At 38.4% G+C, this 15,304-nt stretch overlaps 1 protein-coding gene across 5 annotated transcripts in view; it reads right to left on the reverse strand.

The window, feature by feature from the left end:
* Nucleotides 1-649: 649 nt before the first annotated feature.
* LOC128263782 (zinc finger protein 2) overlaps nt 650-15,304 on the reverse strand; it is a 56,976-nt gene continuing 42,321 nt past the window's right edge. For 2 of the 5 annotated variants that reach the window (XM_052998981.1, XM_052998982.1), the window contains 6 exons: nt 12,568-14,007; nt 12,267-12,487; nt 11,846-12,202; nt 10,617-10,757; nt 7,590-10,562; nt 3,341-4,740 (listed from right to left, as the gene is read on the reverse strand). In XM_052998981.1, coding sequence (XP_052854941.1) covers nt 4,093-4,740; nt 7,590-10,562; nt 10,617-10,757; nt 11,846-12,202; nt 12,267-12,487; nt 12,568-14,007 — 5,780 coding nt within the window. In that variant the 3' untranslated portion in view covers nt 3,341-4,092. Of the gene's footprint in view, nt 3,064-3,118; nt 3,185-3,340; nt 4,741-4,837; nt 4,960-7,589; nt 10,563-10,616; nt 10,758-11,845; nt 12,203-12,266; nt 12,488-12,567; nt 14,008-15,304 lie in introns of those variants that run through there. The other 3 variants (XM_052998983.1, XR_008268514.1, XM_052998984.1) reach the window with 3 other exon arrangements.

Raw genomic sequence — 15,304 nt, forward strand, 5'->3', positions numbered from 1 at the left:
TCTTTCAGGACTAGGGCACAAATATGCCCACGAAACGAAAAATTGCGTTGATCCTGCAGCCTTATGATTGAAGTCTTGGGGCTATTCGAGGAATAAACAAATTTATACAAATTAGATGGGAGCATGTGTTGACAGAGTGCTCCCGATGCAAATGTGACGTTTTTCAAATATCCAGTATAACATAATATCATACTTGTATTACGTTGTCAAGGTGGGATGGGAGTGGGAGGATTCCCTAAGCCGGTGGGTGTTGGTCGCAGCTCCGACAGAGGTCATTGCATGGGAGCACCAGGAACCCAGATGAGCTCAATTAAGTGCAAGTGACACTGGTTTAGCCCTGATACTGTGTTTCGTAAGGTCCAAGTTTTGTAGGAGGCGTCCTAGCTATCTTAGTCAAGAATATATTTATTATTTATCGGCCATATCGCCTCTACTGCGTTCCAAACTTCTGACCAAAATTGTAATACCGTGTGCAAACAAAAGGCTAGTAGGTAAAAGTGTACTTTCGTATTTTGAAGAAGGTTTCCTTCGATGCTGATGCCAATTGTGTCACCAGATCTGCCCGAGATGTCACTTTAGCCCATCCATCGAGCTTAGTTTATACCCAGGAGAACGGAATATAGCCCGCTGTCGTTATAAAGTAAATAAATTTAAACTAAATGCCACAAGTTCTTGACCAGCTTTACATGGAACAAAACACATGTGTTTTTTGTTCATATCTTTATTAAGTTATAATTTTATAATATATGCACATCTTTTGCCAATTATTAAATATATAGGAACTTTATAAATATGTATTTATTTTTCCTTTTTTCAAGTTTTACCCAATATTTGTAGTAACTCTGATTAATACATAGATTGACATTAAAATTACGTTTACGTTTAAGTTTACTTACTCTGAATATACGAATCAAGTATTTGTATTTGTATAGCAAGAATATTGTTTAAATCGATTAACTAATAGCAACGTTGTACATACATATGTATATGATTGGCAAAAATGCGCTTAGCATTCCCACTAACACACAAAATATATATGTACAATTACTTAGCTCAGAGGAAACCCAGTAGAGAACCTAGGATAAATTAACATAATAATCACAAACTATATATGTAGTCAATTAAAAAACATAAAGACAAGGTCATTGCTAAAAATTGTATTTGGAAAAAAGGAACAGACCAAACTTTTTAAGGATTAGTCTGGTTAAGTATGTTTATGGTGATATGTTATATATTTATACATACATACGAAAGTATATATGGTGGCTATCTATTGAGCAATAAAAGTTCTGATCTCGTCTGTGAAATCGCATTATATTTTGTGTGTTACATATGTATGTTGATCAAATATGTTTATCGTACCGACTAGTTTTGTTAACTAGTACATATTTGCAATTGCGAGGGTATAGTTTCATGATCATATACATCATATACATATATATATGAAAGTGTAAGACTGCTATTATGTCCAAATATGTCAATCTGTGTTTCTTGGCAATTATGAATGCTTAAGTACATAGGTATGAAAATAATTATTTTATGAAATGATTATGGGATTTTAAACACTGCACACATTTTTAATATTCTAATGTTAATATGGACATATGCTGATTACTTCTTCATCATTTTCCTGTCATAATTTAAAATTAGATAAACAGAAAATAATGTTATTTCTGAACTTACACGTAAATATATTTGTATTTCTTTTTATTAAATTCTATAGGAACTTCTTAGTACATTTTTCTTATGTTTTGCAACATATGTATATATTTTTTTGCAGTTAACAATACACTTATGCATATACGAGTACGTATGAATCTAAGTGATGCGGAATGACATTGAATACATATAAATATGGGTAATTTAAAAGTTTTAGAAAAGGGAATCAGTCTAACACTATTTTGTTTAAATATCATTTAACTGTTTTTTGGGCCAACTGTGTCCTCTCAAAATATCTTTACTTAGATTGGCAGGGAAAATATAAAAAAATTATATATAGTAAATAACGGTACAATAAAAAGCTGAGATTTTACTTTAAATTCTAAGTTCTGTATTGGAAGCTTCAATAAAAAATCAACGCAATTGTGAAATAGTAACTCCTGTCTTCGCTTAGAAGTTTACATTTATTCTTTTAAGTCTAAAACATAAATTTCAAATATGTTTCATTAAAAATACAAAATTATTTTTGAATGTGAATTAATAATTTAACTCGCCGTAACAAATATTTAACATGGAAAGGAATTTAGAGGTACAAACCAACAACTAAAACTCATACAATGTTTTTTAATCATTTGTTTTTTCTTCCTTTTTTAATTAGTTAGGATACGTGTTCGTTTTTATAGAATTTGGAACGCATTCAATTTTGAGTATAATATAGCTTCAAAGATACAATGTTTTCTATGCTATAAGCATGCATTGCAAAATAAAATATTGGCACATTTACTCTCAGCATATTTATGACATAATTAAATAAATAAAAAGCGGTTTATATGTTCATATCCTTGTACAGTTTCCGAAAATTTAATAGGAACCACTGTATTTCTTAAACTTTTGAAAAATATTTAAAAGATCGGCATGCCGAAGCAGATCTTAGTGTTCATTGATTACATTCTAATATAGAAAACAAAGGCATAAAGCAATCAAATGCTAGGAACTCAGTTTACGTGTCATTAAATCTAGTTCATTATATATGTATCTAGTTGTTATATAATTTTGTTTGGAGCTGCCATGGTATTTCGACTTATCAAAATTAAGCCCTCCATTTCGAATTATTTAGGATTGCCACAATTGTGTATACTTTAAGATTATCGCTAATTTATATTTTGAATAGTTAGGAACACTGCCGTATAACTAAGAAATTCTTACTAATGTTGAAATAGGTATTCGCAAGAATTTCAATACATATATCTGTATATTCACTTGGTTCATGGAATGTCAATGTTTTTATAAATTTCATTAAAATAGGAACTTTTTAGTTTTCGTAGTATGGTTTGTTTATGTTCGTATTTATGTCGTGTACGTATCTTTCGCATCTCAATATGCAATCATTTTTCCATTCGTAGTCTGTAATATAGAGCATTGTTAGTGTGATATGATAAGTTTGAGTAGTGCAACTCACCTAAGTTTTAACCACCACCACGGTTATAAGGCCATACAAACACTCCAATTTACTTTCCACCTATAACTAATAAGATGAAAGTTACTGATTTAGATTTCACCGATTGCATAGTTATCATTTTCGATTGCGTAACACTACTCGAATTGAAAAGATTTCATTATTGACATTACAAACCAAAGTATTTTTAAAATAAAAATAAAAATGCAAACTGCAAATAAATGGATTTGAATAAAATAAAATGTTTATTTTTGTACATGTTTCAGTATACTAATGTTATTCGGTTCTTGCAGTAGTTGATTTATACATTAAATATATATATATTTAGGCACTCATCAAGTGTCAATATCGGTAATTGTAGCACCAAAAACTCAGTTTATATCGATTATTTCCAAAACATTGATTTATATTTTTCATGGTCGCTTCAAAAAACGTCGGGATAGATTGGGGATTGGGCAAATCTCGAGACGGAAGGCAAAGAAGATTAGCAGAAAAGTACCATGTACTGACTTCTTGATTTAGTTAAACACTTAAAGTGTCCCTAAAAGTTTACTTGGGATGTCGCATTCTTCCTCACACAATCACAATGCAACACAGAGAGTAGTTACTTCTCGGATTTCGCTTTTATAGTTTTACACACACATCTACATAAATACATATTCTTACATACATATGTATAAAATGTTTCATTAACGCTATATTTATATAGCTACACCCTATATAAAATATATAAATATTTCATAATTTTTGTTTGTTATGTTTAAATTTGCGAGGCGTTAAATGTATATTTATAATAATAGGTTTTCAATGTATTTTTTGTTTTAAAAGATTGTCTGTTTCTGTTCGTATATGTTCGCATAACATCTTTTCAGCAAAACAAAAACAAAACAAAACGAAGCTCTTTTAATTAAAAATAAATAGACATTGCAAGTTTATACAAAATAAAAAGCAAGCTGTACTGGTTAATTTAAGTCTGATCAACAGATGAGATAAAAAACGAAATTCTTTAACCTGCCGAAACTCTTACCGGTGATATGGTTTCGGTTGAATAGCTGCTGCATAAGTTCCTGATTACCAGCGATCTTACGGACTTCATCATTGCCGATCTCGGCAGGCATGTTGTGCTGGATGTGACTCTTCGAGTCACCACCAGCAGTGTTATAGTTAAGCAAACAGTTCTTCTCAGGAAGAGCATTTGAGTCCTGTCCAGATCCCGGTGTGAGATTGGCGTTGCTTGCCGCGTTTGAAACAACATGTTGGAGCAGAAAGGCCTTCGATAAGTCGTAAAATCTCTTTTCCCTGTCGGAATCGTTGTCATCGCTGCCGCTGCCGCTGCCATTGCTCTGGGCATAAAGCTCGGTGGTTTGTTCGAGTAGCTTCTTCATCTTGCAGATGTGCTCTACGCTGAAAGCGTGCTTTCGGATGTTGACTTGGGTGACTTGGCACAGCTGGCAGTCCTGAAGGTTTAGTTCGTGATCCTGATCCGCGGATACGCCATTAGCTTTCAGGTCGCTGGCAACGTCTTTGCCACTTGAGCCATCATAGCTGTTGTCGTCAGATATGTGGGCATAGTGTCGCTGGTTGCGAGATTTCTTGTCTTTGGCGCGAGAATTTTGAAACCAGACCTAGAAAATAATGAAAAATAGAGCAGTTATAAGTGCTGCCTTCTCTGCTTTTTGCTACTATTTAGAAAACTAAAATTTTAACTATTACATTATTTACCTTTAATGTTTTTTTCGCAAGCTATAGAGTATGACTTAAAAAATCAGTCTGTAGCCCAATCATTTGTTTGGGCTATAAGTTTAATATTGTCTATCATTTTATAGTTCTGTGTTGCATTTTCACTAAAAAATAAAGTAAAAAACAATAAAAATTAATAATAGGAAAATAATAAAGACATCTGTATAAAAACATTTGAATGAATACATATTAAAACGAAACATATATTTTTTGGCATTTTTAACGAAATAAAGTTTCAGTGTGAACTTAAAACTCTATAGAAATATAGTCTTTTTATAGAATATTTTAATTATTAATCGCTGGTTTTTGCCCTAGATGATGATTGTATGGTGTTTAAAACCCATCCATTGAGATTTGATCAAATCGGTTGACTGACTCTACGGTTATATGCCGATTATTCGCGATGTATAAAAGATAGATTCTTGTACTGTGTTTTTGTTTGGCATCTTTCTGATCGGACGACAATATCCTATAGCTGCCAAATAAACGATCAGGAAAGAATTGTTTAATTTTTCTGATTATTTTGAATTTGTGAATAAATCGCTAGACTTTAACTTATTATATTTTGTTGAGATTTTATCAAAATCGGTTCACTATGTGCTATAGGCTATAGCTGCCAACGGCAAGGTCGTATGAAAATTGTTTTTGAATGGCAGCGTTCTAAGGAGCGACTTGAAACGCGTTTATAAATCGACTACAAGTTGACCGATTGGTTAAAAATTGTCCATTTGGCAGAATTTAAAGAATCAAGTTTTCTCCCCAAAAAACGACTTTTTGGTTCGAACCGATGCCAAATTGTTAATATTCTATCTTCTTAAAAGATCGTAGGTCATTGTAGGGGAAATATATTTAGCTTTCATAATCTTTTTACATTTTTCGCAATGTTAACAATGAAAACTAAAAGAGAAGGTAACATCGGCATGTTGAAGTTTATTGACCCTTCCAGATTTTACAAAAATTAAGTTTTCTACAGACAATACTTTGATTTTAATACGTATATGTTTAAAAACAATGAAGCTATGCCGGTTTTCCGCTGAATTTTTGTATCTTGCCTCAGTCAGCTATATGATATCGTTCCACAAATTTTAAGTAATCAAAACCGATTTTCTAAAATAATATATTTTTCAAAATCTTATGCAAAACAAATTTTTTTTACTCTTTTTTTTTGGCTTTGCTGTGGGAGTATCACTGTGGACGGCTTTCCACGTAGTGACAATGAGCGTGCGTAAGGAAACTCTATATATAGTCGCAGTATTGAAAATCGGCAAAGAATAGTCCGATCTTAATAAAATATATAGCCTTCAAACGGTACTTTTTTGAATTTAAGAAAGTCTTTTGGTTTGGTTTGTGCGTGAAAGTGCGAAAAAAAATGTTTCTCTTATTTGAGCTGTTGGGTCCGCAAAAAATAATCGTCACAAATCTGATATGAGAAGTTTTTGGAGTTACCTCGGCAAGAGATGTTTTTGTTTGATACGATGTAGTCGTTCGATAACCTATATTTGGGAAGTTTCATTAATGTAGTCTTATGACCGGATTCGTAAACGTTATTATTCACCGGTATATCCTAATCAAAACCGCTAGTGAAACCGACACCAGAACCGAAATAACTTGTTTTTTGCCTAACCGAAACCGTAACCGAATTATGCAGCAACCGGAATAACCTTAACCGATATCGAAACATTGGTACCGGTTCTGATAATGTTTTTTCCAAACAAGGAAGGAAGCTAACGTTGGCAACCCGAAGTTTATATACCCTTGCAGCTATTGCTAAAATTAAATATTCGTTAATATTAGCTCGTTCCTCGCTTTCCGATTTGAATAAAATTAAAAGCGCAATTCTGAATTATTAAACCGTTATTATGTCCAAAAGAATTAAGAAAACTAAAAATATAGAACTTAAAATATTCTTTTCATTTATTTTTTTTATAATTTTTTTTCCTGATTGTTCCTATGGGAGAAATATGCTGTAGCCGTCCGATCCGGCTCTTTCCAACTTATATACTCCAACAGAAAGGCAGTTTGGAAAAGTTTTATGCAGATAGCTTTTGAAACTGAGACCAGGTTGCGTAGAAACGGACGGACAGACAGACGGACTCGGCGATTGATCATGATCAAGAATACAAATACTTTATATAGTCGGAAGTGATTCCTTCAATGTGTTACATACTTTGCAACGAATATTGTGTTCGATTACCTGAGTGACGGCGAACTCACATAGAGAATGGCGACATTAGAAAAGCAACGGTACCACAAACACCAAACACCAAATGCCCGAGGGAAATAACGGGAGGGTCACAAGGAACAACCAAGAACCGAGTAATAGTCGGAAGACGGTGTGGTTTTATTTGAACCGGTAACCGGTAAAGTAACCGCAACTGAAATAAAGAATTTAAGCCAAAACCTAAGCCGAACAGTTATATTGGTCGTAAGACTAGCCTAAACCGATATTGATTCATCCCTGCTGAAAACTAAGAGATAGCTTTGGAGGGACGGACGGACATGGCTAGACCAGTAACCTTAAATATTAGAATAAGAAGGTGATACTTAAATCTCCTTCACAGCTTTTCAAGTTAAATTTTTTTCTCATCATTTCAGAAGATGAGAGCTAAATAGCCATGTTTTTCCTAACCACCATCGGATTAAAGAAAAAGGTACTAGCACGAGTTCTGTTCCAATAATATCCTAAGCAAATTTTCTGGGTTCTTTGCATATATGTATGTATATTGGTACTTACTTGCACTACTCGTTTCTTAAGATTTACTTTCTTAGATATCTCTTCCAGCATTTTTCGGCTTGGATTTGATTCGGATTGGTAACACTCATACAAGAAGTTAAGTTGCTCCGGAAGTATGGTTGTACGTAGGCGTTTGTTTTGTTTGGATGAAACGTTAACCGGAGACACAGAAGAGCGTTTCTCCATATCGTTTGCTTTATGGATCGATATATTCGCTTCGTCCTTTTGGCAAGCTTTGTCGTCATCATTAAAAGTCAGGGTCTGAGAGTTATTCTCTATCATAGTGGCATCCAGAAAATCCTCAAGGTTGTGTAGGTACTGAGATTTGTCCTTGTCGTCTGTTTGTAAGGATCTCGCGCTCAAATATTTGCCATTGTCATTAATTGCTATTGATGTAGGAGCCACTGGCACCTCTTCTGCCATTTCAACTGATTCGATATCGTTCGCCACGGTTGTATCGGTTTGTGCCGAGTTGATATTAACGTTAACGTTAATGTTATTGTTATTAAGCTTTTCCACTTCATTTTTGGTCTTGAACAACTCATTTTCGTCGCATGGCCTGTCTATGCTGAATTGTTCCTCCTGCTCCTCTTTTCGTAGTTCTGTTGCCTGCGCCAACGATGTTTCGGCGTTAACGTCAATGATTCCATCCGTCGTAGCTTTTAGCATCGGCGACGACGGCTTGTAGCCTAGGCCATCAGGCATTATTTGGGGCGAGGCAACTAACTGAAAAAACTTCTTTGACTCGTTCAGTTGATAGTACTGCAGTAGGAACTCGATAGTTGGCTTCTTACTGGAGCTAAACGGATGCTGTTGCTTGGATTTGGTCTTTAGGGCTGCCTCCTCCTGAGTGCGGTAGTACTGCAGTAGAAAGTCATAGTTACTGACTTTCTTCAACTCACTCTGCTGATAGAAATTGGTTAAGAACTCTAGTTCAAAGTCGGATTCAGTGCCTTGCTCTTGGGATTGAAACTGCAACGCCTTCTTGTGTTGGCTTTGCATGAGAAACTGCTGTTTCAGCTCTGAGTTCGTTTCGTTCTGCATGAAATATTTATACAGGAACTCGTGCTTCTTATGTGAAGCCTCGAGTTCCGATATGGTCGGCATTTCATCTGGATTGGAAGAGCTGTCCGAGTATTTTCGCTTTTTTGTCGGAGGTGGTTGATGTTGAGGCTGTTGAGGCTGCTGTTGTTGTTGTTGTTGTTGTTGTTGTTGCGCCGCTGCTTGCTGTAGGCTTTGCAGTATACTGCCGAACGGACCGAAGTTGGCGTCTGGATTGGAGTTCTGGCCTGCATCTGAAAAAATGTTACCTGGATTCATCAGGTGCAATAGTTGGTGCTCTCGCAATTTCTCCAAGTGGTTAAACTGCAGTTCGCACTTATCACAGTCGAACTTGGAAGGCCGTTGTGGATGGTCTAGGCTGTTGCTGCGTTCTCGTTGGGGGGGCGTAGGAGTCGTGGAAGGGCTGAAGTCAGTGAGGGAGGCAGACTTCGCAAACATATGCTGTGGTGAGGGCAGAGCGCCAAATGATTGCTGTGCGAACTGTCCCGCCAGAGGAGCTGCAGAAACGGCTTGCGAAACCACTGATGAGCCTGACGGACAGATACCAACATGGTGTATGTCCATGGAGGAGTTGGAGTCCTCCGAGCTTAAGTTCTGGGCGATTTGAGCAGCAGCAATTTGGGCCTTGGCTGACTTTTTGTTATTCTCCTCCTTAAAGCAGTGATTCTTCTGATGTCGTATGAGCTCGTAGTACCGCTGGAACACCAAACTACACTTTTTGCACGCATAGTTGATGTTTTGTTTTTTGGTCTCCTCGTTTTCGAAAAGCGAGTTGTTCGGTTGGTTTTCATAAATCTTGCGTTGCTTTTGCCTGGCGTTTTGAAACCAAACCACGATGACACGGGGAGACAACAACAAGAGCTTGCTTAAATACTCAAGATCACTGTCTTTCGGGTAAGAATTATTCTCGAAAAATTCCTGTAAAACCTTTATTTGATAGTCAGTGAAGCGAGTTCGGTTCGCTCGCTTGCCACCTGATGTCGAAGATGAAGAACTCGATGAGTTTGAGGAGTTGCTTTCAAACTGAGTGCTAGCACTCGCCGAACTGGAGAGTGGTGTTGAGTTCTTGTCGAAAGTTTTGCCAACAATCTGAAGCTTTTTTGGTGGTCCCATGTTACTGCCCATGTTTTCCAATTGCTGGTTTATCAAATCATTCATACTGCCGTAGAGGTTTCCCGCAGCTGCACTGCTCGGAGTAGGAGGACGTGACATTACATCGGAGCTACCACTCTCCGATTTCGTTTCAAAGATGTTTGTTTGCTGTTGGCTTTGACAGTGAGCCGTAATGGAAGAACCTGCAAGTATTGATTGGTCCTGAGAAATATCCGTGTCTTGATTTGTAAGAGATTGTTCTTGCGGGTCCACAAGTTCCTGCTGGTGCTTTAAAAAGTTAAAGTTTGGCTGCTGCTTTGTTTGGAATGCGAAGTCATTGGCCCCAATCATATTGTCCTGAGGCTCCGATTTTATTTGCTCTTCTGCAGGATATGGCAAGCCTTGGTCCTTACCTCCCTGCTGTCCAAAGAATAAATTATTGCTAAGGTAATCGGATATATTGCCGCTCGAGTTCGTAGATTCTGGGCGAGAAACTGGCGTTGAGATTGGAACAGTAGCAGGAAACAAGACGGGCACTGAAGCGATTGCTTTTCCAACCGTGGTTACCCTTGTAGCTGCGTTTTCTTTTGAGCTCAGGTTGGTGATAGCAGGCGATGCTGATGAAATCGTTGCTGTCGTCATTGGCGCTGTTATTGCGACGCTGCTAGTATCATTTAGTGGCGTGACTTTGGCCTGACCTGTGCGTTCATACTCCTCCAAATTAAGAGTTGTCGACGGTGGGTTGTTGAAATTATAGGGAGAATCCTTGTTCCGTTGCCTTTCTTTAAACAACGTGTTTCGAAACCAGTGCTTTACCACCTAGAACAGAATATTTTTGTAAAACCGTAGTTTATCAAGCTTTTGAAACCTTACCTTCATCGGTAGATTTGCTTTTTGTGACATTTCCATTATGCTTTCTTCGCTTGGCGAGTTATTTATGTCGAAATGTGCGCGTAAAATCTTTAACTGGTCATCTGTTATACGCGTTCGGGCCCGCTTTTGGTTGCTGGCCAGCTATAATAGCAAAAACGTTTACCGTCAATAAAAATTCGAAATAACATTCATGAAAAAAAACCAGCTTAATATTTTATTAAAATTTTTCCATATTATATTTTCTACGTATATTTATGAAATTTCTTTCCTTAATAGCAAAGTGAGAGCAACGTCAAGTAACGAAGTTTTTAAGCACCGAAAAAGATATATTAGAACTTCACTTGCAATATCTAAAAATGTTCTGGCTTCAAATAAGTTAAAATGTGTCGTAAATAATATAATAATCATAATTTGTGTTCCCTTACTGCAAGCAACACTTTCTAAATAATTTTTGAATTTATTAACAACTGTTCTATTTATCTGTATTCGTTATTTAACTTGAATCTATAAAACCTGAAGTTAGGGTTTTAAATCCGAAAAAACTTATATTTTTATGAATTCTTACGGCGACATCTATAATATTATTTTTTCGGGAAAACCGGTTTAAAGTTTTTCAAACGTGAACAATATATTTTTTTTTTTTAATTAGTTTTAAGTATCATGTAACATTTAAATATTTGCAACTCTTTGTGACTAGCGCATTAACTTATAAGTTCCAAACTTGTAGCGTTAGGATGATTTTTTTTTATAAAATACAAATACAATACCGGTAACCGCAACTTGTTTTGGTTGCGGTACCGTAAGCGCAACCGAAAACATTTTTAGTTTACCGAAACCGCTACTGAAATTGTTGCATTGGTTGTAACCGTAACAGAAACCGAAACCTATATTTATTTCGGTTTTAATCTCTGAACAAGACATACATACCTAGTCAAGACTGTTCCAAAAACATATATATATATTTTTTCTGCACATAAAAAAAAATTGTGACCAATATATACTTTTTTGGAGCCTTCTTTTGATAAAAAAAGATGGAAATGCTGGTACTTAAGTTTGGAAATTTCATCTCTGTTTACACCTTTGCATGTAAATACAACATTTTTTAAAAGTTGAAATACGAAAGTTTCGAGGTTGCGATCACTTTGGTCACTAAACTTCCTCCGTGTTAAGAAGTATTTAAGATCAAGACAGAATGATGTTGACAATCACAATCTTAATATGGTAAGTACCTGGGAGTTTGAGTTGACATTGTGCTGAGGCTGAGCTGAGACCATCGAAGCCTTAGCAGAGTCCACCGGTAAGGCGTTGACTCCGCTGGCGAGCTGAACATCAGCCAATCCCGACACAGCAGCCGCGGAGGAGGTAATGCTGTTGTTTTGGCCTGTTGACACGGGAACAGCGTTGCTTCCGGAGGCCCCGGCGCCAAAGACCAAGGGCGGTGCAAGGTTCATGAAGTTAAGGGACATCAAATGGTGAAACTGCATCAGGTTTAGCATGTCCACAGGATTAATCGGTAGTCCCGATGCGGCAGCTACGCTCCCAAACTGCTGTTGAATGTGCTGAAGATTTTGTAAATTTTGTAGGCCCTGAAAAAATGTGTATTAGTGGCATGTCCTCAAGCAGGCAAACCTGATGTGCGGATGGCACTACCTGCAAGTGCTGAGAAAACTCTCCAGTGGACAGTGACAAGGCATCGGGGTGGAGGCCTACATCTGAGTTGCACTGCTGCTGCTTTAGCAAGGCTGCGAAGGTTGCGAGGTATTGCTGCTGGGTCTGGGCGTCCTGAGACATTGGGCTGGGTGTCAAGTGCCTCGTTTCCTTGCTGGCTTGCGATTCCGCACGAAGCGTTGAGCCATCAGTCCCTGGGACCTCTGCAATCAAGTCAACCAGACGAACAAATTAATGCTGAGCTCAATCGAAATTCTAACTAATCTTTGGGAAATAATTTTACCTCTTTCTTGGGCATGGGCCTCCCCCGATGAATGGTTTTGCCCCTCCTCGGCAATCATTGTCGGCGTCTGCGGACTATTCGACCTGGCTGGTGGTGCTCCATCCTCTGGGTGCGCCTGCTCCATGTGCTTCTGCAGCGCCTGCGTGCTGCGGAAGTTGCGTTGGCAAAGGGAGCACTTTGTGGCATCCCGCATTGTGTGGTACAGCATGTGCGTGGTGAGCTTTTCTTGGGTTTTGAACGCCAGGGAGCACTGTTTGCACCGATACTTGTAGACATGGCGCTCCGAGATGACTAAGCTCATGTGCGAGTCTTGGAAGTGGCTGATCATAGCTGAAATGCTCCTGAAGCTCATGTAGCAGGGCCGACTTATGTGGCTGGCCGCGAGACACAAGTACTCTCCGTTTTGCAGCGAGAAATGCTGGTTCTGTTGCGCGTGCTGAAGCAGCTGCTCCTCGTGCTTGAAGCTTGCCTCGCACTGCTGGCAGGAGAGCCCCTGCATTCCCACTGGGAGACTCGTGTTAGTGGCAGTGGTGCCCTTGGCTGCGTTTGTACTGGAGGCCGAAAGGCTGGAAGTGCACTCCTCGAAGACTTCACTAGGTGCTGGGGGCGCCTCCTCCGTGTTGCTATTGGCATACAGAACTTGGGAGGTTTTGCCGATGCTCTCACTTCCTTTCCTCCAGGCCTTCTGATCCACAAGCGACAAAAGCCGAGAAAGGCCATCCCTGGTAACGCTGTGCACGCTTGTTAAATGGGCCTCCAGGTACTGCTTCTCCCGGAAATGGTTCTCCAGACACAAGGGACACTGAACTCCGACTTGAGTGTCCGCGTCCGAGTGTTTCGGCGACTCCGAAGAGGCCGGCGCCTGGGAAGTAATCTCTTTGGTGTCCTCTACAGCGGTCATGGGATCGTCCTCCTCCTCAAGCCGCTCCCGCTTGATGGCCACTGGGCCGTCAGCAGCATTCGCGTCCGAGTTCTTGTCCGCTTCGGCATCATCTTGCGTCGGTGCATGGATAGCGGCGCAACGCTGTTGCACCGCAGCTAGCGCAGCTGCTGCCACAGCTGTTTGGAAAGCCTGCAGGGCAGCGGTGTTGGTTGGTATACTGATAAAGTCATCACTCTCAGCGCATGGGTGCTCAGTCTCGATGTGAGAAGCCATGTCGCCTTTCGATTGCACGAAGTATTCGCAGAGATTGCACTTGAATACTGTGGTGGGGACTGCGGCACCGGCACCTGAGCCAAAGCTATTTGCGCTGGGCGATGCAATATAGCCCAAACTCTTGCCGCATGACGTCGCGCAACTCAAAGGAGAAGTCGGTGAAAAAATACTGACATCTGGAATGGCAGGGGCAGTCGCAGATGATGCTGCAGCAAAGCTGACATCGGAGGTACTATCATTTGGTTCCGGTCTGGCCAAGTTAAAGCCACTCTCGAAAGTAACTTCTGAAATGTAAAAACCAACACAGGAAATTGCAGATATCAGAACATTTTCATTATATCGGATACAAAACAACGGCTATTCGTTGTTACATTTCAAAAATACATTAAAAGACCTAACTTATCGAAGCTTAAAGTCTAATAAAAAAATCGAGAAGAAACCAAAAGAAAGCTAACTTCGGATATCCGAAGTTCATATACTCTTGCAGCTACAAGTTCCTTAAAACGACTAGGCTTCGATTTTTATGTGTGTGTATATGTAGATATTCCGCTGAAATTTTCATTGTTCTCCATATAATATAGTAAACCGATCCTGTCCGTTTCGACTAATACACTACCGGCAACAAAACGACTTTTTGATAAGTTTCATTGCTTTAAAGGACGGACGCAAAGACGGACATGGTTAGACCGACTCGGCTGGTTAAGCTGACCAAAAAGGGTTCTCTGGCAGCATTGCTCAAAACCCTTTTATTAGTTTTTATCCAAACAGCAAATGAAATTAAGCCTAAAACCGACTTTCTAAGCGTTTTTCCGTGGATTTTTGTGGCTTATAAGTAAAAATAAACCCACACAATTTTCACAAAACTCAAGGTTATATGAATTTGTCCGCTGTTTTTATACCCTCGTAGAGGGTAGAGGGTATTATAATTTCACTCAAAAGTTGCAAAGCAGAAAAGGAGACATCAGTATATCAGCACTGTTCGAGTTTTCCGAAAGACTCGCACGAATTCGAATTTCCGAGACCGAATTTCCCTCTTTTAATTCTTTGTTGTCTTCCGATAAAACTAATGGAAACTTTCCGCCAAGCTTTTGGCTAACGGATTCAGATCCGAAGGACAGAAATAAATTATTTTTAAATACTTTGCGATAATTTGCAAAAGATATTTTTATCTAGTTCTTTGATGTTTTAAGAACATTATTGCTTGGTTAAAAATAATTTATTTGACTTTTTACCAAGAAAGGAAGCAAACTTCGGTCAGCCAAGTTGTTTTACCCTTGCAGCTCTTGCAAAAATTAAATATCTGAACATCTAAATTTATGATGATCTTCACATAACAGCAAAGTTATAATTAATTTTCTTTTTTCCCCGATCGTTTCTATGGGAGCTATATGACATAGTCGTCCTATCCGAAAACTTTTGGAAAAGTTGCATGCAGATAGCTTAAAAACTGAAAGACTAGTTTGGGTAGAAACGTAGAAACATACGTTCACGGCCAGATCGACCCTGCTGGTGATGGTGGTCAAGAATATATATATTTCATAGCAGGGACCGAAAATAACTGTTATGAGGTTGAAAAATTCA

This window comes from Drosophila gunungcola, unplaced genomic scaffold (genome assembly GCF_025200985.1).
Source record: "Drosophila gunungcola strain Sukarami unplaced genomic scaffold, Dgunungcola_SK_2 000018F, whole genome shotgun sequence".
Taxonomy (NCBI): Eukaryota; Metazoa; Arthropoda; class Insecta; order Diptera; family Drosophilidae; genus Drosophila; species Drosophila gunungcola.